This window comes from Diadema setosum, chromosome 8 (genome assembly GCF_964275005.1).
Source record: "Diadema setosum chromosome 8, eeDiaSeto1, whole genome shotgun sequence".
Classification (NCBI taxonomy): Eukaryota; Metazoa; Echinodermata; class Echinoidea; order Diadematoida; family Diadematidae; genus Diadema; species Diadema setosum.
Genome location: NC_092692.1, coordinates 22910098 through 22933190, shown reverse-complemented (window position 1 = coordinate 22933190; position 23093 = coordinate 22910098). Strand labels below are relative to the sequence as shown.

At 39.2% G+C, this 23093-nt stretch overlaps 1 protein-coding gene across 1 annotated transcript in view; it reads right to left on the bottom strand.

The window, feature by feature from the left end:
- Window positions 1-1654: 1654 nt before the first annotated feature.
- LOC140231649 (netrin-1-like) overlaps window positions 1655-23093 on the bottom strand; it is an 89653-nt gene continuing 68214 nt past the window's right edge. The window contains exons 3-6 of the mRNA XM_072311799.1: window positions 14124-14273; window positions 6094-6150; window positions 3702-3776; window positions 1655-2334 (exon numbers count right to left, since the gene is read on the bottom strand). Coding sequence (XP_072167900.1) covers window positions 2006-2334; window positions 3702-3776; window positions 6094-6150; window positions 14124-14273 — 611 coding nt within the window. The 3' untranslated portion in view covers window positions 1655-2005. The remainder of the gene's footprint in view (window positions 2335-3701; window positions 3777-6093; window positions 6151-14123; window positions 14274-23093) is intronic.

Here is a 23093-nt window from a genome sequence, read left to right as displayed (position 1 = left end):
TATCTGAACAGTATTAAAGATTTAGTGAAATAGTACATGAAACTATCAAAGTCTAAAACCTTTCTGACAAACGTTATTCTTGATGCGTGTACTATATTCACGTTTCTAACATTAAATGTTACCAATGTCGTGATGTACTAATGATAATCAAAATAACACAGGCTTTCAAGCAAGAGATTACTAAAATAATATGATAGCAATCTATGTATTAGTGTAGATTGCTATCATATTACATTAGTAATCTCTTGCCTTAAAGATGAATTTGCTACTTCGTGCAAATTCTCGACCGCTTATCTGCACACATTTCAGCTTCCAAATGAGGACACAATATGACTAAAATCCTCCGGAAAAGGCGGGAAGATAGATATCACAATGAATACCGCGATGAGGGACGTAACAACGGACTAACAGATTCACAAACGGAGAGACACACGGACATTCTGAATACATAATGTCTTCTGATACCAAACAGGCCAGAGGCATGAAAAACTTCGTAAAATACCACTCGCTTACCAGTGATATCTGGAATATAGACTTGCGCACATGCTGAGCAGGAGTACGTGACACCAAGCTGCCATATCATGGTATCTTCGTGAGCACTCCCGGTGTCAGTATGCCTGCTATTACTATACGAACACTGTGGCTGGAAGAGATATCCCAACAATCAGCTAGTAGCATTTCCACATATTTCGGCTATGACACTGACATCGAACAACACTTCACCATTAATATTAGGTATACATTGCTTACAACGTTATTACCCTAAAACAAGTGAACAGTATATCAAGTTTCATTCTGTTTTCAAACCAGCATACATGACAAATCACAGATAGCTCATGAGACTATTCGGTGATAGTTGCAGCCTCGAGCTCATCGCACATTACACCGTATTGGGTCATTTTTCATTTATATGGTAGCTATCCACATTTTCTATACAGTTCTATACTTCAGATTATTTACAAAGTGATAATTAAATAAAGACCACAGAAATAATACAATCACGTCTCGTTACACTCGCAGTAACAATCAAAGAATACAATATTTGTGTACACGACATTGTTATTCATTATCTATACATCAACGGAATCAAATGCTCGCATCGTGTGAAGCAAATTCTATCGACCTTCTTACGTTTCAAGCCTGCGCGGTTCGGAGATCTGTACATCATGTTGCTATTGGAAGTTCTCTAACATGGATATGATGGTGATTACAATAACGAATCCCATAGTCATCTCTCTAAATACAGACCTCCTTTCAGTGTAATGTAGGTCTATTCCTACATTGTTGATACCGACTGACCGAACAAATGCATTGCTATTTGATCTAGTACGAGTTTTAATTTGTTCATTCCCAGCTTAGATATTCATGTCGCTTCACTAATGAACGGACAGTAAAAAAATAATTGAAATTAATGAGATGAATGTATTCTCCACACAGTTGATGAGTACTTCTGTCAACATTATGGACAATATTTCCAGAATAAGAATCCTGAAAACAACACAATCGATGTATTTGCAAAACCACAGATTTATACTGCCACGAGCTTTTACCGCATTATTTGTAGAACTTTAGAGATACCAATTTCGCATAGAATAATGTTCATCCAAATTTTATCTGCTCCAAGGTAGACCAGCATTGTTTAACACGTTCGCGTTTACGTTTAGATTGTGTCGCGTGTCTTTTTCATTGGCTGGCCTCGGAGACGGGCACACAAGTGACCACTGATTCCTTCATGACGCCATTATCGTATCGATGACAACATAATGAGTCAGGAGGAGAATGTCCCGTCCGTCACTAGTGCCTAGCCGCTGTCGTCATAGACACGTTTCCTTCAACTAGGGCCTACGAGCAGCGAAAGAAGATCGGCACAAGTTCCAATCTCTCATTCTATTCCCACGAAGCAATGTGTAAGCAGATGTCCTCTTACTTCCTAGTCACAGTCTTAATTCTTCTCGCAAAACATGTGTCGGAAAAGAGTCACCACAGCCTTACCATAGGAGTCCTCCTAGCAGTCACTCCGTCGCTCGTTTCTCCTAAACTTCCTCATGCGATTGTCCCACGGGTCTCTCCACTTGAGGACCACGCTGCGATTATCAACGATCACTCCATCCTGTGTACCAGGGTTGGACGACTTATCCTCCTCTCCAAGTATCAGGTACTTGTGGCCCAGTCGGATCTTTGGACATTTGCAAGTAAGGTCCCGGTGCCTGACATAGAGGAAAGTATTTCCCCTCCGTAGCCGCTGCTCTCCCTTCTTATAGACGGTGATGATGTTGGCTGTAAATTTCACCCACTCCTCTTCCATCTCTCTCGATAAGATGTGCGCGTGAACAACTGGAAAAGGAGCAAATGAAATAGGCGTGATGTAAATAGAAATATAATGGTACTTCACGAACTATTCATGTAGTATTCACATGTTCATAACGTGTCTATTCTGAAAAGGTCGACATATAGTTAACGTGTCAGCCAATTGCTTTACAGTGGAAAGTGTTTTCTTGAATGGAGTCGCTTCATCGATGGATACGGTGAATGAACTGTTTGTGGGCAGACCTTCCGTTCCAGAGATTGTCAACATGTCACATGCATTTTAATACATTTTTTTTTTCAAATAAACGAATATGTATTGACATCTGCATCCTCGAGAAAATTAACAGAAAAAAAGGGAAACCGTAGAGTTTTGAGGTGTCTTTTACACTCCTGCGCATTTTTTATTATGTCTTCCCTGTGTCAAATAAAGCTCGCATGACATTACAGCTTGTGACAACACCAAATTAGCGTACTATATGCTTTGTTTTCCCTGATTCTGAGAACTCAACAACGCAACAACGACGCACGACCCTCTATGAATAGAACTTGGCAAAGAGAGGTTTGCTCATTCCCTGCCACTTGCCTGCATGACTCTATGAGATTCGTGGAGCCATGTGGTCTTGAAACGAGAAGAGTGCCCTGAGGTGACGGGGAGGATACAACAACAAGTAGGAAACATTTGATACCATTTTCATTCAGCTGTCACGACGAGAGCTTGCCCGATATGATGACATGAACCACAACCTCGGAATATTAGCGAACTTCTATCACTCCTTTGATTGGAAAAGAAAAATCATTCTGTTCACGGAAGGATCGTGTGATCGCATCTCCGTAAACCTACATTATCACCTCACCCACGCCAAGGTGTCGATTGGATTTCGATGTGATTTGAATATATAAAATAGGGTTAAATCAAATAAACAAAATCGAACTGGTTTCATCAAACTCAGACATAAAAGAAGAAATTTATAAAATTTTATAACGAAAAAGCGTCAAATGCTTTGTGAACAATGATATTGGTTGCGCAGAAGATGTCGTAAAATCATATAAAGAAGTGATTCCATCGAAGGCAACAGTTTTTTCTTTTTTATCTATTCGAGGTTCAATTGTAATACTACCTCTAGGGTTAACCTTTTTTACTTTTATGAAAACCATTTTGTACATAGGGTGGATTGTAGTTTAAGTTCACGCGCCGTTACGCGTCCCCTAAGATGGAGTTTTCATTTTCTTGCGACTTTCCTGTTTAAAGATAATTCTATTTGAAGAAGGTCGTTACATCAGCTTTGATTGGAATCATTTTGGTGCGAACGTTGATATTCTTCACCCATACGAGAGTCGCATTCCCTAGCGCAGACAATCGAAATAAAGGAAGATAAACTGAAGTATGACCTTACCATAATCTTTTCTGCAGTATTTCTTTTGACTGATTTTTCTTGTCGAGGCAGCACACTTTCTCGGGCATTCTCCGTCTGTACAGGAAATAGAAAAGGGAAGTGGTATTAGATTCTACATGTATGAGCTTCAATGATTTACGTATTTAGTAGATATCCAAACAATACACAGGAACAAATATAATGTACATTACTACACACTTCAGGAACATAAATAATTATGACAAGATATGACAGAGGAGAAACTTTATCTGTTTTCATCAAAGGCGGGTCATCTGAAAATACGGGTCGAATGGCACATTAAATCTCATAAAGAATTGTAAATGAACTGTCTTGGTGATATCTGGAAGACAATAAAGCGTGCACGCTATTCCCTCGTACAGGACATGTTCACCTTCATATACATGTGCACGGATAGAGTGAAGGCAGCAATATTAGTAGAACACATCAGTGAAAGTTTGAGGAAAATCAGATAATCCGTTCAAAAGTTATGAATTTCTTAAGTTTCTGCGCAGTCACTGCCGGATGAGAAGACTACTACAGTATGTGATGTCACACGAGTAGGACGATATAAGAAAAATATCAAGAGAATTTCAAAACATTTCTTCTTTTTTAAGTAGTGCCAACACGTTCTCTCAATGGTCACGGACGTATATTAAGAGTAATATCATTCCTCCTGCTTTCTGAAAGAGGCAAGTCAAGTGTTTTTTATTATGCGAAAAAAAAAAGTGAAAATACGTAGAATTTTCTTTCCATTTTCTTTATATCGGTCTGCACATGTGGCATCACAAGCTGTAGTAATCTTCTCATCCAGCTAAGGCGGCAATGAAACTTCAAAAATGTATTACTGTAGAACGAATTGTTCCATTTTCGTCAAACTTTCATTGATTTGTTCTATTGCTACATCCTCTCAATTCATATGTATTATGAAGGTGCAAGAGCAACTCCAAACATGTCAGTTCATCTCCTTCTTTAGGGCAATCTGCCTCTTTGAATCCTGAAGATCATTGCGGATATCACTTCTCAATTCCTTGTTACACCATTTATATTGACTGAATTGGTTTATTTTCACATGACAAAAATCGGAGACCGTCTGATTCATATTGATTGCGTCTTTTTATCCTGACTGATGAGCCGCATCCTGTTGATACATGGTACCAGCCTTTCCCGTAAGTTTCATCTTGTCGTTGCATCTTGTGTCATCTATACACCTTAATAGTCAAACTGGTCAACAGCACTGAATAACAGTCGATAGCTTCTGGTAGCGTGGCGTTTGGTGGCAACCCGGAGGGTGATCTATCACTTGGTCTACTCCCATTTCGTCTAATAGCCATTTAGTCTCACCCACATGGTCTAATCCTGTTTCGTCTGCAACCAGTCTAATAATCATTTAGTCCATTCGCCACTTAGCCTCATTACCAGTTGGTGTACTTCCAGATGGGCTATGCCCATTTCGTCTAATACCCACAGTTTATTAGACAAAATGGGGAAAAATGAGTCAAAATTGCAATTAGACCATCTGGTCATTAGACAAAATGATAATTAGCCAAACTGGACATTTCAGACCAAGTGAAGATTAGACCAAATGGGCATCAGACGAAATTGATAGTAGACCAAATGAGTTTAGCCGTAGTGGTATTAGACGAACTAGGAAGGAGGCCATCTCATATTAGACCAAGTGGCAATAAACCATCCGGAGCACGTTATCGAATATCCATCACTATACACTGAGTGTGTGACCTCAAACACTCTTGTCTTCACGAAGTCACTCACCGCGGCCATTATGCTACCTCTTGGATTACTGTGATGAAATGAAGTTAGGGCAACATCAAGTCGTCCCGTGTTGCGCTGCTAACAATGCTTTTATCGTTCCTACGAAAGTTGTACTTTATCATTATAATTATGACAAAACACGATATTATTTGTTTATGTACTTTACAGGGCAAGCATGGTTTGAGCGCATTCAATGTGTTACATGTACTTCAGGGCGCGAACATCACATATACCATGAACAAATTTGCAACAGCGGTCTTCGATACATGGAATTCAGGATATGACTTTATATGTACTACAAGTGGATATGACGATTGAATGTGTCAAAAGCAGGGGAAAGCACGACGCAGCACACGGAGGCTGATTGTTCGTGCAAAATTATGGTGGATCTTGCGATGTCTATAATTATGTCTAATAATTATTTTGTCCTGAGAACAGAACAGTCTGTATTGGAAACAGATACCCCTTCGGACTCCTAGTAAGACTGGCGTGCATTTGTGTATGATTTGCACCATCGTTTTCAAAGCACAAGCGCAATTGTACGTTATCCTCCCCGAAAACAAACAAAAGAGAAACAACGACAACAGCAGCAAACCAACAAATATAAAGAAAGCTGACGTACCTTCGGGAACATTAGGTTCCTGCTCTGCAGACGGCTTGCTTGTAATTCGAGGCAGCTCTGAAGACAAAAAAAGTGGGTAAAGTACTTACAGAAAGCAAAATACATGAATATCTCAGTACGAGGAAAACACTAACTACTTCACCAGCAGCTATGGTGGATCTGATGTAGCTGTGAATGTCACTAATAACATTGTATCCCCTATTTTCCTTGAGGTGTGAGGAAGTAAAGAAAACTCCAAACCTCGATACGAGAGTAGTTAAGAATTAAGTTGCTGGTTTATATACAAGAAGAATTGGGGGCAGGCATTCAATAATAAGGAAGAAACATCCATAAACTGAACGATCTGAAACAGACAGTTCCTTTAATTTCATCCGTTACCATAAATTCGTCAATTATCAAGTTACGGTTGTTACTTGCAGGTACGACGCAACTTCCATGCAGGTCTACCACCGTCATCTACACATGTCTCAAGGCTACCACTTTGTGTAATCACATACATTTCCAAAGTGAAATAATGCCACCATGTCCCCAATACGCAAATTACACCTGACATACCCAGTCCATTTCACACGACAGGACCAAGCTACATAGCTGTTTGATAGTTTGTCTTGTGTGTGCGCGCGTGTGTGTGTGTGTAGGTAAACAGTACCTTACTCTGGAAAACCTGAGTACCACACCTCACAAATTCCCAATTAAAGGAAACCCAAACCCAAAGAGAAATGTGGATGAGTGAAAGCAGCAACATAAGTAGAACACATCAGTGAAAGTTTGAGGAAAATCGGAGAATCGGTGCAAAAAAATTCCTTTTTCATGAAAATTGCACAGTCCATCAAATTGATACTGACATATGTTAGGGGTAGCAATTATTCTCCCTGCATGCTTTCAGGGGACCGTTTCATGAAACTTTTTGTCAGTGATTTACACTGACAACTGTTAAAAGCTACTGAAATCCTTGCGTCTGATTGGCTGATAGCAAATTTGTCGGTGAAAACCTCCGACGAACTCGTTGATGAAACGCACCCCTGAAAGCGGCTAGTCAAGTGCTCTTTCATAATACTAGAAAAGAGAATTTTTGTGGAATGTTCTTTATTTCTTCTTTTTATTGTTTTCCACAGATACGTCATAACATCTAGTAGTCTCCTCATCTAGCGCATCCAACACCAAAACTTTAAACATTCATAACTTTTGCATCCATTGTCCGGTTTTTCTCAAACTTTCACTGATGTGTTCTACTAATGGTACTGCTTTCATTCAATCCACATTGCTCTTTGGTTTGGGTTCCCTTTAATAAGCAGTGATAAGGGAAATGACGGTATTCACTGGTTGCAATCTTTCATCATTAAAACTAAAATCAAAGACAATCGCTCTGTTGTTGGTTTTTTATTAGGTTTAATCAAATGGCGTATGAGCGTGTACGAGTTGTACTCTAAATTTGCTTCGATTTGGTATCAGAAGTTTAGAATAATGACGGCTGAATAATTAATTGATTTATTATCTTCCTCGTCATTTTCGAAGTAATCTAGACGACAAATACAGGAGACCCTGGGGTCTCGCGCTCCCCCGAGTATCGCAAGTTCACCTTCCATGCATTCATTGCAGACTCTCTTCTCAAGTTTGGTGATCGATTATGTTGTTTTCAAGAAGAAGATGATAATGTACAATTTAGGCCCGCATTTGGATTCCTCCCACCCCCACGACTCAAAGGGGGAGGGAGGGATTCATGGTATTAACTTAACTTTATTCTGGTTCCAGAGAAGATTTGTAAATATTCCTTAATGGGGCGGGGGGGGGGGGGGGTGGGCCAAGTTTGGTGAAAATTCATCATGGGGTTTCCAAGAAGAATAATAAAGATGTACAATTTAGGTCCCCATTTGGACCCATCCTTAATGGGCTGGGACCCATCCGCTGGGTCCCGGGGGGGGGGGGGGGGCACCCCCGATTCCTCCATGTACACACTTGAAACAACAGTTATCAATGTACTAAATCGTAGTATTAACTTCGCTCTATCACGTCTGGTTCTAGAGAAGATTTTTTTAAAGATTCATTAATGGAGGGGGGGTGGTCCCTGGGGTGCCCATTTGAAGAAATTGAGCTCCTAACCCCCTAGGGATGCTACCTGCCAAGTTTGGTTAAAAAAAAAAATCATCATGAGGTTTACAAGAAGGAGATGAAAATGTACAATTTAGGCCCCATTAGGACCCCTGCCACCCCCTCCCCTGGGTCCCATGGGGGGGGGGGGGCACCCCTGATTCCGCCATGAACAAACTTGAAACTACAATCATCAATGTACTAAGTCATAGCATTAACTTAGCTTTATCACTTCTGGTTGTAGAAAAGAAGATTTTTAAAGATTCTTTAATTTTGTGGGGTTCGCCCCCCCCCCCCCCCCCCGGGCCCCCAGGTGGGGCATGATGCCCATTTGAACATATCGAGATCCTTTTCCCCTAGGGATGCTACCAGCCAAATTAGGTGAAAATCGGTGGTGGGGTTTTTAAGAAGAAGATGGAAATGAAACAAATTTACGAACGGCGGACGACGCACGACGGACGACGTACGACGGACGCCGGACGAAGAGCGATCGCAATAGCTCACCTGAGCCAAAGGCTCCAGTGAGCAATCAATGTAACTAACAATCAATGTAACTGAGCGTGTCTTTCGTTTATGCTGCGTTTACACCATGTTCCTGGCAGCCACGGCAGCCACGTTTCAGGCAACCGTGGACAAAACGGGATGGACGTGAAACAACGCGGTGAGACGGGATAGGAAAATGTGACAGGCCGTGACTGCTGTGGATGCCGTGTCAGATTTTTAAACTGTCAAAACCATGCCACGGCAGTCCCCGTGCTAATGAGGAATCTTGTATGTCGTGAGAACACGGGATGAACGTAACAAAACACGACGACACGCAATAGGCCGTAACAAAACTTGGAGGTGGTCCGTACCGGGACGCGACGGAAAATATTGATAGTCTAGCCTGACCAGACGCTATGAGAACGGTGTCTAATAGCTATATGTTCACCGGGGCGAGGACTGGAACAAACAAGACTAGAATGCGAAGAGGGGGGGGGGGGGGGAGGGGGCATGATCTACCCACGGCGCACTACGTTTCGGGCAAACGGGGCTGCCGTGACCACCGGGATCATTGTGTAAACGCATCTCTATCAACGTGTCTGTTGTAACAATTGTGTGCACTGGCCTGTCTCCTTGAATTCTGTGAAAATGAACGTCATCCCTGACATGCCTGATTTTGAAAATCATGCATGTATACCAGAATCGGAATAATCACTCACTTTTTTTCACTTTGATATCGAATACGAAGTGATAAGTAAAAGCCGAAAATCAGAGGCGACATGTTACATCCTACCCTCAACTATTGCATTACCACATTGCATTCAAAACAGCGATAACCATAGCAATCACCATGACAGAAGGCAAGTTCAGACTTTAACCGAGTCCAAAGAAAAGTTCTTTATAAATCAATTTTCATAACCTTTGCTAATCCAGAACAAGGTAAATTTATAACAGTTACACGTTTTTATAAGCGCTTTGTCGGCTGAAGGAACCTTCAGTACGAAGTTATTTGTGGAAATCAATCACTTTAGCAGCCTTGAAATTATTCCTGCATCCATTAAGGCTACATGGGTTTTCAATAAAATGCAATTAAGATGGTTATCGTTTCCGTCTTTCAAACGACTTATTCACTGAAATCTGACAAATTTTCCGTGTCATATATAGTGTTACTATTTTGCAATGCACCGCTGCCCCTACACTTTTTCTTGTCTTTTTTTTTATTCTTTCAAACGAAAGGTATTGCTAAATAACAAAAATGTTGCGGCTTTTCGTCAATAATAGGCATAATGCTGCATTCAAGCGGCAGAAAGGGTCTGCGACAAATAGTGCGGACAACGTTGTCATGAGAAGTCCACAAGAAGGTGCCTCGGGGGACAAAAGTGTATGGCTCAACAAATGGAAAGGACTGTTTTCATATTGGATAAGGATATTCATGACGCAAGAGGACTGCAAATTGATGTAGTAATGAAATCTGTTCACCTTTAATCTTTTGCGGCTTTTAGCAAACATCCACAATATAATTTTACTTCAAAAGATGTACAAAATGATCAACAACTCCTGATTTTTTGTTACGTCAGTCGGGTGGACACAGAAAATGATAGCATTTAGCGTAGAGTAACTGACATCAAATACAAATTCTCACTGTAGTCTTCAGTTTTTACAGCTGGGCAAAAATATGATTTAGTAGTGTGATGTTTATACAACATCAGGACGGTCTTGTCTCAGTAGACAGTGCCTTCCTCTTTGTTCACATGGTGAAATGTCATTTTATATGGTAAATAATTAGCTGCCATGAGGGGGTAGCTACACGCAATTGGTTGATTTGCAAATGATGTACACACATCTATCCTGGTGAATGATTTAGCAATTTAGACTATTGTTGTAATCAATTCTTATTACACAGTACAGGGTAGTGTTAGAACTTGACTATTTAAAACACACTTGAAAGACGAATAGCCTCAGGGTCTTCTGACTAGGGATACGATTCGTCAAAATCGTGTCTTCTTTGGTTTAGATATCAATAAATGTCATAGTTTACAGCAATTGTCAGTGTATCTTGGTTACAAGTGAGTGAAGTCCACGCTGAAACAACCTTTCCAGCCACGGAGGCTCTCCAGAAAGGAGATAGTTTGCATTCATCGAACGCCGTGGCTTTGGCTCTTGCATGACCCGCAATCCTCACTTTGTGTGTTCGCAATTCCATTCCATTTTTTTTTTTTTTTTGGCCGTCTTTCACTTCCACAATCAGAAGAGAAAATAGCATTCTAATGCTTGAATAAATACGACGCATTTCGTCTGTCTGCTTGAAAATAGGTTTGTACTTGGATTGGAACGCGTCTGCTCATTCGGCACCTGGGCGAGGCTCGCATTACCAAAAGACCGCCGCCAAAACTTGCCCCAATGCGCAGATTTCATTTCAACCATTTTCCCTTCACTCTTTCCGTGTTGTTTGTTCTTTATTTGTCTGGGTGTCGTATCTTTCACTAGCGTTATGGTCAGATTAGGATCGGCGAGGCTTACTGCTAAGGGAACCGTTAGAGAATTGGAGCAGAGAATTAGTTTTTTTTACCATCCTTTCTGGGATGGAGAGAAAGGATGAAATGAAAGGAGCGATATACGTTTTCTCATAGTGTTGGGAGGTTATGGGGGTATTTGTCAAAGTATGCGATTGTAGCGTCTGAGCTCTTGAGCTGGTTCCTTTCTACAAAATTCATTTTGCATTATGGATACATTCCAATCCATTATACGGAAATTCATTATATATGTTTATATATACCTATATATTCTAACAGGGCTTGATATTATAGCGGTGACAAGGGGCCAACAAATTGCATTGTCGGGCCACCAAAAGAAAAAGTTAGTGTCGGGCCTTGATATAAATGTATGTAAAAGTTTTCTGCTCGGAGTTTAAGAAGACACTGGTTCACAACAGTAGTAATTAAGGAAGCTCCGTGAAAGACGTTGCTTTAACGAATTTTTGCCCATAGGGTTTGTCAAGACATACCATCTTGAGAATAAAATCTGCCATTAACTTGGCAAAGGTCCCTGGGCGAAAACTTGTTAACAACTTCGTTCTTCCTTATCACCAATGTTGTAAACCTATATACATGTATGCATTGTATGTTATATAATGTCATATGGTGTTCAAACGTATGCAAATATATATATATATATAAATATATATATATATATATATATATATATATATATATATATATATATATATATATACGTTTGAACACCATATGGCTTTAAAATCATAAGAGACGCTTGAACGTGAAATGAGCAGTTCTCCGTGTCTTGGTCATTTATAATCATCAGCTGCTTTATGGAGATCAGGATGTCCTCAATAAATATGTATTTTATACCCAATAGAGAATTACAGAAGAAACCTAATGAGGTTGCTGTTCACTTATGAAAGGAAGTAAGAGAAAACTATTATGCAAAATATAGTAAAGAATACTAAGTACGTTTAAAACACAAGTAATAAGGATCATGACGATTTCACTGCATATGCAAACACTTTAAATTGATTCAAAAATAAAAAAGAAACAAATCTACAAACACGTCATACTGCACACGAATGGCTCAATGCCAAATCAGTTTTCCAGGATTCGTACTGTAAATTAAGCGAATTCCTTATCCAGGTACATGTATCACACTCAGTCGTTGGCTATATATAACACGTTGCATGTAAACAATATTTTCATATTATCTTATATTAACGAATTTATTGTGTCTTTGTTCCATCAGTTACATTCAGACATTTTCTCTGACTACTACAGTGCGTTTTGACGTTGTTCCCCACACATGATGCAGCAACATCGGTACGCACATTAACACATGCCATTGCCTCTTAATTTGAAGAAAAGTTTCTTGTTGAAATGCCACAAATAGTTTAATGGTAGGACCTACTGCTCAGGACGCTCTTTCATGTTTAAGCAAACAATGTCATATTCTTAATAAGGGCTGCCAAATAATATATATTACGAATTTGACTTTAGGACGGAAAAACCTCAACTGAATGGAAATTGAAGTATATGGTACGAAAAAAGATCCTTTATGGTCATTCATGAGAGTAAATATCACTACATGTACCTGGTGACATGACTTTATTAATGATTCCAAATGATTGCTCACAATAATTATGGGAAACGGGGAACAACGAAACGAGCAGGGAATACTTATGACGCACTTCACGAACAGTGATAAAGCAAATGTCAACCAATGGGATTGCGCATAATACAGGAAATGTATGCATGGTGTGTGAACAAAATAAGGAAGAATCGATGACAGGACATAACAATGAATTATGTCACAAGATATAATCGATCAATAATGAATGACTGAGGACTGAATGAGCGCCTTTGGCGTACACGGGCTTTCCTCAAACCAGCACGTTTCCCGGCCATGTCCATCAGAATACCTATTTTCTCGGTTTGTGCTGATTAGGGCTGTTACACAAGCTTAAAGTGCGCAGTGAGAGCATGAGCGCATGATGCAAGATGATAATTACCTTTGATCCCTATGAAGGAGTAGGAAGAGGTTGCCAATGGGTGTGAAGTGAAGATGGTCATGAAGATGGAGATAATGATGATCAAGACATGGATAATGGGGGAAAAGAACGAAATATTGGTGACGAAAAATCTCGAAAGAATTAATGCAGAGGAAACGACAACATAAACAATGTCTCTGTAGCACATCTGAAATTTGAGGTGTTAAGGCATGAGTTCTGTGCAAAGGGATAGGCGGTAGTGTAATGCACTTAAACAACTACCAAACAGCAGTTCCGCGGGAACGAATTAGGTGCAATTCAGCGAGCGTTGGTGCTCACTTATCATGAGTGCAGGGTGCATGCAGGGAGGTGGGAAGAGAGCTCTCTTCCCACCTCCCTGGTGCATGGGATCATTACTGTTTGTGCAAGGGGAAATCGAAATGCACTGCTGTTTTCTAGGGTCACTATATATATATCGGTTTGTTGTAGAATCAAAACTGTGACCTTCGCCATTAAGAAATAAATGATTCTGTCTTGTTGGAGTTTCTGTTTCTTGGCAGATAACCGGTGCCACAATGTCGGAATCCGGAATAGACCTAGATTTGTGCATTCTTACTTTTGACATTACAGCTTAATCAATTGTAAACTACAAAATGATAGCTTCTATATCTATTTACAGAATTTTTTCGTATCAAAATGTTCAGTGATCCAAGAACGATGACTTATAGTCCTCTGTTACATACTAATGTCACGATTCCCATAATGCAGGTGAATTTAAACGGGCTAGTATTAATTTATGCAGGGAGAACTTGCAAATATGTGCAGAAGCATCACTAACAGTGCGATCTCAATCTGCGGACTCTGCATGTCACGTGTGTGCCCTTGCCGTGCAAAATCATAAAATCAAATGAAGACTTGAGAAGAATGGCTTTAATGTTAAGATAAAGAAGAATACGTCACTCACTTATACATGGGGCTACAGGAGAGCGGCTTTGTTGGTATCCAAGTGAACACCTGTTGCAAGTGAGTCCCGTAACGCCATCCTTACAAGGACACTGACCTGTCGTCTGGTTGCAGATGCTGCCGAGGGATCCAATAGGATGACAATCACACGCTAATTGGAAAGAAAGCGGAAACATATACGAGCTCAGAATTGCGATATGGGATATATACCCATTAGTGTATGCTATTTTGTCCTTTATGTTATACTCTTTGTACTGACACGGCAGTCGTCTCCGGGGTCCATGTCAGGCGTATAACAAGAACATGAACAAGACACATTTATGACGACGCTGATAGCACATGCCCAGCACGCTGAGTGATGACTAATAACTCAAGAGCAATCAAAATGAAATACAAATTGAGCTTGGAATGAGAGCAAATAAAATAATAGCGCTACAAGCTACACAGGAACAAAAGCGAAATGGAACTGCAACGCACACTCGTGACACAACCATGCCAGCTACGGTCAAAAAGATATTATATCGGTTACAAGTTCTCTCAAACTGTCACTGACGTCAATCATCGGTTATATAGAGGTGGGATAAGAGGTTGATTAATTAAGTATCTTGAGGGAGCTCTGGAAGAAAACATGCTAGTCTGCAAAGTTTTCTTGTCGTGTGAATTCTGAAATGTATGTATGCTTACCTATATATATATATATATGTATATATATATATATATATATAGTTACATATATATATATATATATATATATATATATATATAGGTAAACATGCATACATTTCAGAATTCACACGACAAGAATACTTACAAGAATATTTACTTATGTATATATATATATATATATATATATATATATATATATATATATATATATATGTATATAAACATACATATATATATACATATATATGAACCAAATAAACATTTACACAGAGGACCTGGTGATAACGAGTAGACCCTACATGTGTGTGTGTGTGTGTGTGTGTGTGTGTATGTGTGTGTGTGTGTGTGACTCTTGTCTGCGTACAGATTTTAGTCCGGCCAATATTCCGTATTAGCAATTTTGTATTAATGAACACAGACAAAGTGGTGTTACTAAGCTACATTGTGCAAATTATTCACATGGGCGAAGGCGGCACAGGTATTAACAGAAACATGCAGGCTAAGATTGGAATATTCAAACAACACTTGGCCAAATAAAAACTAAAACATTACACTATCACAATGTTAGAGAAGAACATGGAGTGAAACAAAACCAAATTACTGATCTATCGGACATAAATAGGGCAGATGACGATAGAATAATCACAGTACAAGTGTACATCACAACGTATGCTCGGTCACCTATGTTTGAACAAATCTAAATGATACACTAAAAACATCTCGACGACCGACTGTCGACTCTAGAGGGAAGTATGAAACGAGTATGCGCAAGGGGGGCAACTGCTGGTCGGTTTCGGTTACCATCGTAACGTGTAGAAAGTGTAATAATATACATGATGTACACGGTTAGTTACCACCTTGCGACACATCAGAGAGAGGGCTCGGAACAGATGAAAAGTCGCCTGGAGCGTCGGATAAAGCTGAGCGTGAGTGGATGACAAGGATCAGTAAGCACATTGTTAATCTCAAGCTTGCAAAAATTCGTTCTCATTTCACAGATCCGTTCTCGTACACAAAAGCGCGATGGGTTTTACAGGTGCAAAGAGTGCCGCAATATAAAAGCAATGTGACTACAGTACTTTAAACTCTCCTTCTAAAGAGAATTCCATCAGAAAATGAAGTTAGCGAATTTTCTTTCGTGGAACATTATGATTTTCTTAAGCTGCAATAATGCAAATCAAAAACAATACAGTACATAGTGCAATTACACACTTTGCACACGAAAGCAGCGAGCAGCAATGACTGAAACTCCATGCCAATAATTATAATCTTGCGTAAGGACCCTTAGATTTAAGGTAGTACTTAATCGGATCAAATGAATTGTAAAAGAAAGAATCTCATTCGCAAATGTATTGACACAAAGGAAGACTCACGTATAAACACACACACAATGCACACACACAAGTACACAGAAATCAACTGACTTATGTTGTGCATCATCATGGACCAAATTGTGCCACAATATTGATATAAGATTATTTTTTGAAATAATGAAACAAGACAATTTTTTGTGACAACCTTTATGACGTCATTTACTGAGGATACTTCATCCTCCTGTTGTTCCTGTTAGTCATAAAACGTTGCAGCTTTAATCTACAACTATACAGTCTCCATACCGCGAAATCCCTAAAGAGAACTTTGCGTCATGCAAATCCCTCCAGTGACAGTTTCACAGACAGTGTCAAACACGTCTTTGATGCAAATTGTGATCTCTTCTCTCTTTATGCGATGTATTCAAAGCACACTTCGACCATGGAGCTACGTAGCTCCATGCAGTGATGCTTCAACCTCCGTGAATCATTTTGTCCGTAGAAAATCAACAATGGATTCAGAGGGGAAGAAAAAGTTTTGGAAGTTTAAGTTCTTTGCTTGTAGGAATCTATCGGGTGTCTACTACTTGTATATCGTGGTAGCAATTTTCAGCATTTTCGGCATTTTATCTAATCATGTTTCCCTTTTTTAACTTTTTGACAGTAAAAATGACATATGGAGTCTATCTGCATGCTTGTAGTATTAAAAAAATACAGGAAGACTTTATTCAAGCCTGACAGAAATGGAGGAGTTGACTTTAGGACTGAAAAGGTATGTTGTCTATACGTAGAAGCATAGCGTCATGATTTAAAGGATCGTCGTAAACTAGTAACAATGTGTGAATCAGATGCTAACTTACCAGGACTAGACAATTTTGCAACAATAGCCGGCATACCATAAGGCCTCTTTTTTTTTCCAGCCTTACTCATAAAATAGGGAAATGTTGTACATATCATAGGAATAATAAAGACCTACATAGAAGAATAGGCATGATGTAAATAGAAGAAAAGGAATCATTTACGTAAAAGTATATGAATTTTTATACAGTAATGTACGCAGAAGAGGAGGGACCGTACTCTTTTGTTTGTCTGCCCTCTCTCACCTAGCTTTAACAGAAAAGCCTGCACGTCTCACAGAGAGAGAGAGAGAGAGAGAGGGGGGGGGGGGGGAGAGAAATGTACATACCAAGACAGGAAGGCAGGCAATATTCCCCTTGTAACCTCACAAGAACGCTACTATTTACCATTTTATATTACACAAAACCTGTTCCTAGTGACGTGGCTTTCTTGAAACTATACCATAGCTGCGAGGGCACCAAGTGCGATTTTCCCCCTTTTGTGTGAATATTCAGTTACATTTTCAATAGCCCGATAATCGTCTTTTCTCACACCTATTAGTTTCTCCAAGAAACTACGGCGCAGAATAAGATTTTCCTTTTATCCCTAACGTCGGTGTGCGCCCGAGGTGCTTTGGATTGCCATGTTTACCTGTGATTAGCACAAGGCTCCCACCCCGTTTGGTCACGCTGAACAAGTCAGTTTCTCGGTTATTGACGTGTCAGAAGCTGAAGTTCTTTTGCTAGGGTATTGCTGGCTGGTCTACAACCACAAGGATTTCAAAGGCTATATTGCGGTATACAGTAATTCTCGTCCTTGCAATGATTGCACTTAAAAGTGTGATAGATTCATGCCACATTGAAGTAGTACAATGGTATAGGGGTCTACTGTCACAGTCTTCATTTGCTATTACAAATACTGTAGTAAGGGGATAGGTGCCGGAATGCTCTTTGAATGACAAAACACTCTGTGAATATCATTGTTAGAAATCGATCGTTGCTTTACAACAAAAGTCCGGAAGCAAATCTGTTACTTGTAATCCCTCAAATGAAAATGTTCTCACTTTATCAACAGTTCATGGTGTCAGCACGTTTTACGTTTTATCAATGCTGTCATTTTAATTGTTTTCAACAAGTACACCATATTATATAGGAACAAACACCAAACACTTCGACGATCTATTCAACTATTCTTAAATCCCACGCCTATTTCAACAAGACAAAGAAGAAATTATTGAAATACATAGAAATAGGTGTGAGTTTCTTCAATTTGTCTCCCTCTACAAATTAAATTTGTTAAGATCGCAACTGCTGATCTGTAAATTAACAAACATGTCGGAAAAAAAGGAAAAAAAAAACCCAGAGTGACTCGAACCTATGTCAAAACAGTTCTCCAAAATATGTTCTTTAAGCTATGCTAATAATTACTCCAGCCAATAACAATTCCATTCAATATAGAAATTTAAATTTGTCAGGGAATATAAAAATGAGAAAATGGGAAAATAATATGAGTGGTATATATGGGGGTCGATTAGGTATATTACTAAATTTGCGTAACTAACATACTTATGAGATGAAACACTCGTTTTTTTGTAAGTAACTATACAGAAATAGTATATAATCGATTATATGTCCCTTTGAAAGTGTTCACTTCACCGATGCATACCTCTTAGTATAGAACGATAAAAAGAAATAACATTGATAATTACAACAAATATAAGCATAATGAACAATACAATGTTTCCTCGCAATTTTGGAAGTTCATCGCTCCGTTTAAAGAAAGAATATTACGTGTGATGATATCATCGCCATGGCTGAGAACTTGCTACATTTTGATGACACATTCACCTATTTTTGTTTATAAACGTATATACCCTATCTCTTTTTTCTTTTCTTTTTTTTTACAATTTTCATTGTCCTCTCCAGAGCAATTACTTTCAGATTACCTTGAGAAGACAGAACATACTAAAAGAGAGCAATATATAGATGTTTCATTATAATCTGACCTACAAAAGAAACAAGCTTGTGGAATTTCAAAATTTACACGTATTCACAAAACAGATATTATCAGTAGCCAATTATATGGACGTTAGATGAGGCATTGATATCATTGCCTCACAAGACCGTCATTAAGCTACACATACTTTTTTTTCCTTCAAAATTTACTTTTTGTGATGGAAACAAACAAGAGCAAAGAGAACAGAATTATTCACAACAGCAGTGGTCTATCGACTACGATGCTGGTATAATCACTAATCTGCCGTCATTACAATGGTTTTTCACTTACATCTTTAAGGTGCTAATACATACCTTACCTGACTGAGGATTGAACTTAAACCATTCGTACAAAAAGAGGATATCTCCCAAGATACCAATATCCTTGAAACCAAGTGAAATCCTCGTTATATTCACCAAGATGACGGCATCGCTGGAATATGACATATTTTCAGCTGAAATCTGGTGACCGTTGAAATCGAACTTGAACCTGGAGCCTTAATTCAAATAATAATTCATTTCTGTTTACGTCATTTTTATTATTATTTTTTTGCTTTTGCTTTTGCTTTAGTGTTTGTGCGATAACCTAGCGCAAGTGACTGCTAGGGTAGCTGCTATAGTACCTGTTTATATCTTTTCTTATGTTTTTGTGCACAAAGCAATATGAAGTTGTGCATATTGTGTTGATGACATCATCACCGCATTCATTTTGTAGTCACCGTTACTACGAATTATCATAAAGAACTATTGGGTGAAAACATGTGTAACTTTAAGTCTCCATGACTTTCTCACTGGAGGTCCTATTTTGAAGCTTTTTTTAACCAGTTCATTCATCTAATTTTTATTTTCATCAAAGTCGACTTGAAGATGATGTGGAATGGCGCTTAAACGTGTAACAAGGTATAGTGACCTAAATAATGATTCAATAAAATACACTTCCGTTATCAGCACGGTGCGATTTCAGAGGCCCGGCAGTTCTATCTTCGGTTTGAATGGCGCTTTGTTGATACAATATGTAAGCTATGCCTATATATAGAATAGATGAGATGATGTAATATATAGTTACGAATCGTCCCACCCACATTGAAGACACCAGTTTTAATCAATGGTCGGATATACATGAAAAAGTTAATTACGATTTAACATGGTTTGCTTTCTTCCCATATTTAATCATCAATCAGACCTGATCTTTCCACTTGTCTGAAGAAAACCGAACTGCATGGTAAATGTATTTTGAGATTCAATGTGAAGAATTCTGTCATTGCATAGAACGCTCTTAGAATGAGCTGACAAGAGAAATATACAGTATAAACCCTACTGATATCTCTTCTCAGTGATATTCACTCCATGAATGACTGCTGAGAAATTACATGCGGATTTTCACTTTCCTGACAACTTATTACAAGATATTTTATTCGATAAAACTCTCTTCAAAACTCAGTGGACGAGACGACGACTAAGAATGAATGCGGCTGACGTTTTCTCGTTCTGATTTGAAGAAGTTAGTATCCATCTATTTGTACTTCCACCGAGTGGCATAGGACTCAGTTATTCATGCGTGGTTCCATTACCATGTCAGACTTTATTGAAATAGTCATAGCTACGAATTACCGAGGGCAAAAGAGAATATGTGGGAGGCTACTAATTTGACAAAAATGGATATCCGAGAGAAGCAAAACAGTGTCGGTTTCAACGCATAAATAGGGACAATTCTATTACTGCACTTTCGCGGTTCACGGAGCCGTTAATCCGGCGAGTGACGAGTGTATTCTTTTGAATTTAAAACAATATTTGAGTCCTGTTTGTCGGGCGCTAGAAGAAGGTTATGACGACGACAGACGGGTCGGCGATGCAAGAACAGGGTAGAAAGTGGCTAGCACATTCAACGCGTGATATGAAAGGAACTTGTCAGCTTTTCAATAGGCTGGTACATTCAACATAAACGCTTCTATAACTGAACCATCCTGACATGTCTTGAATTAAAGTTTCCAGCTTTTTGTTGTTGTTCAAATTATAATAACTAAGCAATATTTGAGAGGCATCTTTTCGTCAAGTTCAAATTCGTTGATAAAATCGCAGCTTCGTCCCAGTATAAATTCTTCTCTCTCAAACAGATATCAAAACTTGGAGGTAAGAACGAATATTAAATGAATGAATAGATAGTTGTTAGTAACTCCTGTGATATTTGGCTATGTGATTTAGCCTCTCCCCTATATAGCATCTTCTACGAAAACCATGAAGAATGAACTAAACCTTCAAATCGAACCAATTGATTTATTGATGACGGTCTCGGAGACTGGAGAAGAAATCGAACAAGCATGTATCTCTCAAATACATTGGTTCATAGTCATAGGTTTTGTCCGCTTCGATGCTTTTACTCTATTATCATAAGACCCGCAAAAAAAAAAAACCCTGCTAAAAATCTGTTTGAAAAATACTCCGAAAAGACTTTAGACTAAACTCTTAAGTAGGTACCTTCTTGAGTGGCGTGATCATCAAACTTACTGTTTCTGTTAGTCTTCAGTCGCTTTATAGATTATAATAGTATCCATTACCTTGAGGCTACCCCAAGGTAGCCTCTTCAGTGTTACCACTGTTCTACTAGAGGGCCCTGCCATTATTATTACCATTGCGTTGCCCAAGTACCCATTTATGCACCCGGGTCGGGAGGGACATTGTAGGTAAAAACATCTTGTCCAAGGACGTAAGCACTGGGCGAGATTCGAAGTCAGGTCCTCCGATCGGGAGTCGGGAGTCTTATCCACTATGCCACAGCGCCCCCACACGTGATAACGACTATCTTTCTCTCTCTGTGTCTTGCTCATCTCCGCCAGAAATGGAGGGTCTATAGCTATGAATGAAGTTAAATATAAATAACCATAATAAACATTATCACAAGATAACTATATGTCTTTGGCACAGCTACTGAAAACTAGCTTTGTTTAAGCTTAATGAAAATGTCCCATGTTCTATTTATACTTTTATTGTAACCAGCGTATGACGAGTTATCATACAAATCGTTAGCTATTCATGATTTTTGCTCTGAAACCTCCAATTTGAGTTCCACTTGTCAAAGACGGATAAAAAGTGAGATAGCTTACCCTTCGTCGCCAGAGGACTTAACGATCCTCGATGGAATCGTGCCAATATGCCAATACGCGAGATTTTAGAGTTCACGCGGTTAGCCAGTCTTTGCACACTGTGTCTGTTGTGGTTGGGTGGCTGGCTTGATTGTGTACGACGTTTAGTGGTAGCGGGGAATGCCCGAGGTGATACTTGTTTATTGACGTTTTCATATGGATCGGGAGGCCAGCGCTTGGGAAGGCCCCGAGGTGATCCTCCAAGTGATGCCTGAAAACACCTAGAGGTCAACGTCTCATGGATGAAATTCCTCGCTCTAACGCGGCAGATGAAGCAAGGCAGGACGATTGTTCAGCATCATCTTATGCAAAACTGTCGTCAACAAAGCTCAGAGTCATGGCGTGATCATTTCAGCCCTATCTAACACTAAGGACCTTGTGTAATAAAACTCTTTAGATGATGTAGTTCACTGCTGCCTTACTGATATTCATGGCTCATTAACATTATTGATGCATGTTATAGCTATTCTGAATACGAAGAAGTCCACTAAAGGTGAACAAAAATCATATCATCGAGCTTCTATCAAAATGCTTTAGTCAGCCAGCCAACTTTGCACGAGCCTTTTGAATCAAGTAACACGAGTAAAGTATTCTTGCTTTTTTTTTTCAGAACAAGTACAGTTCATTTATCTATTTACGCAACTTTGGGGAATTTGCAACTGATTGAAGATTGGTATCTTTCGTCTTTCGCGGTTAATGGTGAACAGCGTGTAGGCGATTATCAACAAAATGTGGGTGTGGCTCTCATGTGTTTCGAAATGACTTTGTGCAGCTTAATAATCTGCGAGTATGGTTGATATGGTTACTACACTTTAGTAATCAAGCAAATTAATCTGTGTTCTCGACCAGAAAGGGCAAATGCATGAATATATTAGCACATAACCTACTTTCTACCATTCTTTCAGCGTGTTGAGATACGGGTATGCATATTGCATCTTATTCCATAATATTCTGTCCTACTATTATCAAAATCCTACGACGTACAAACGGACAGACCGTTAGACAACGAGAAAACAATTACAGG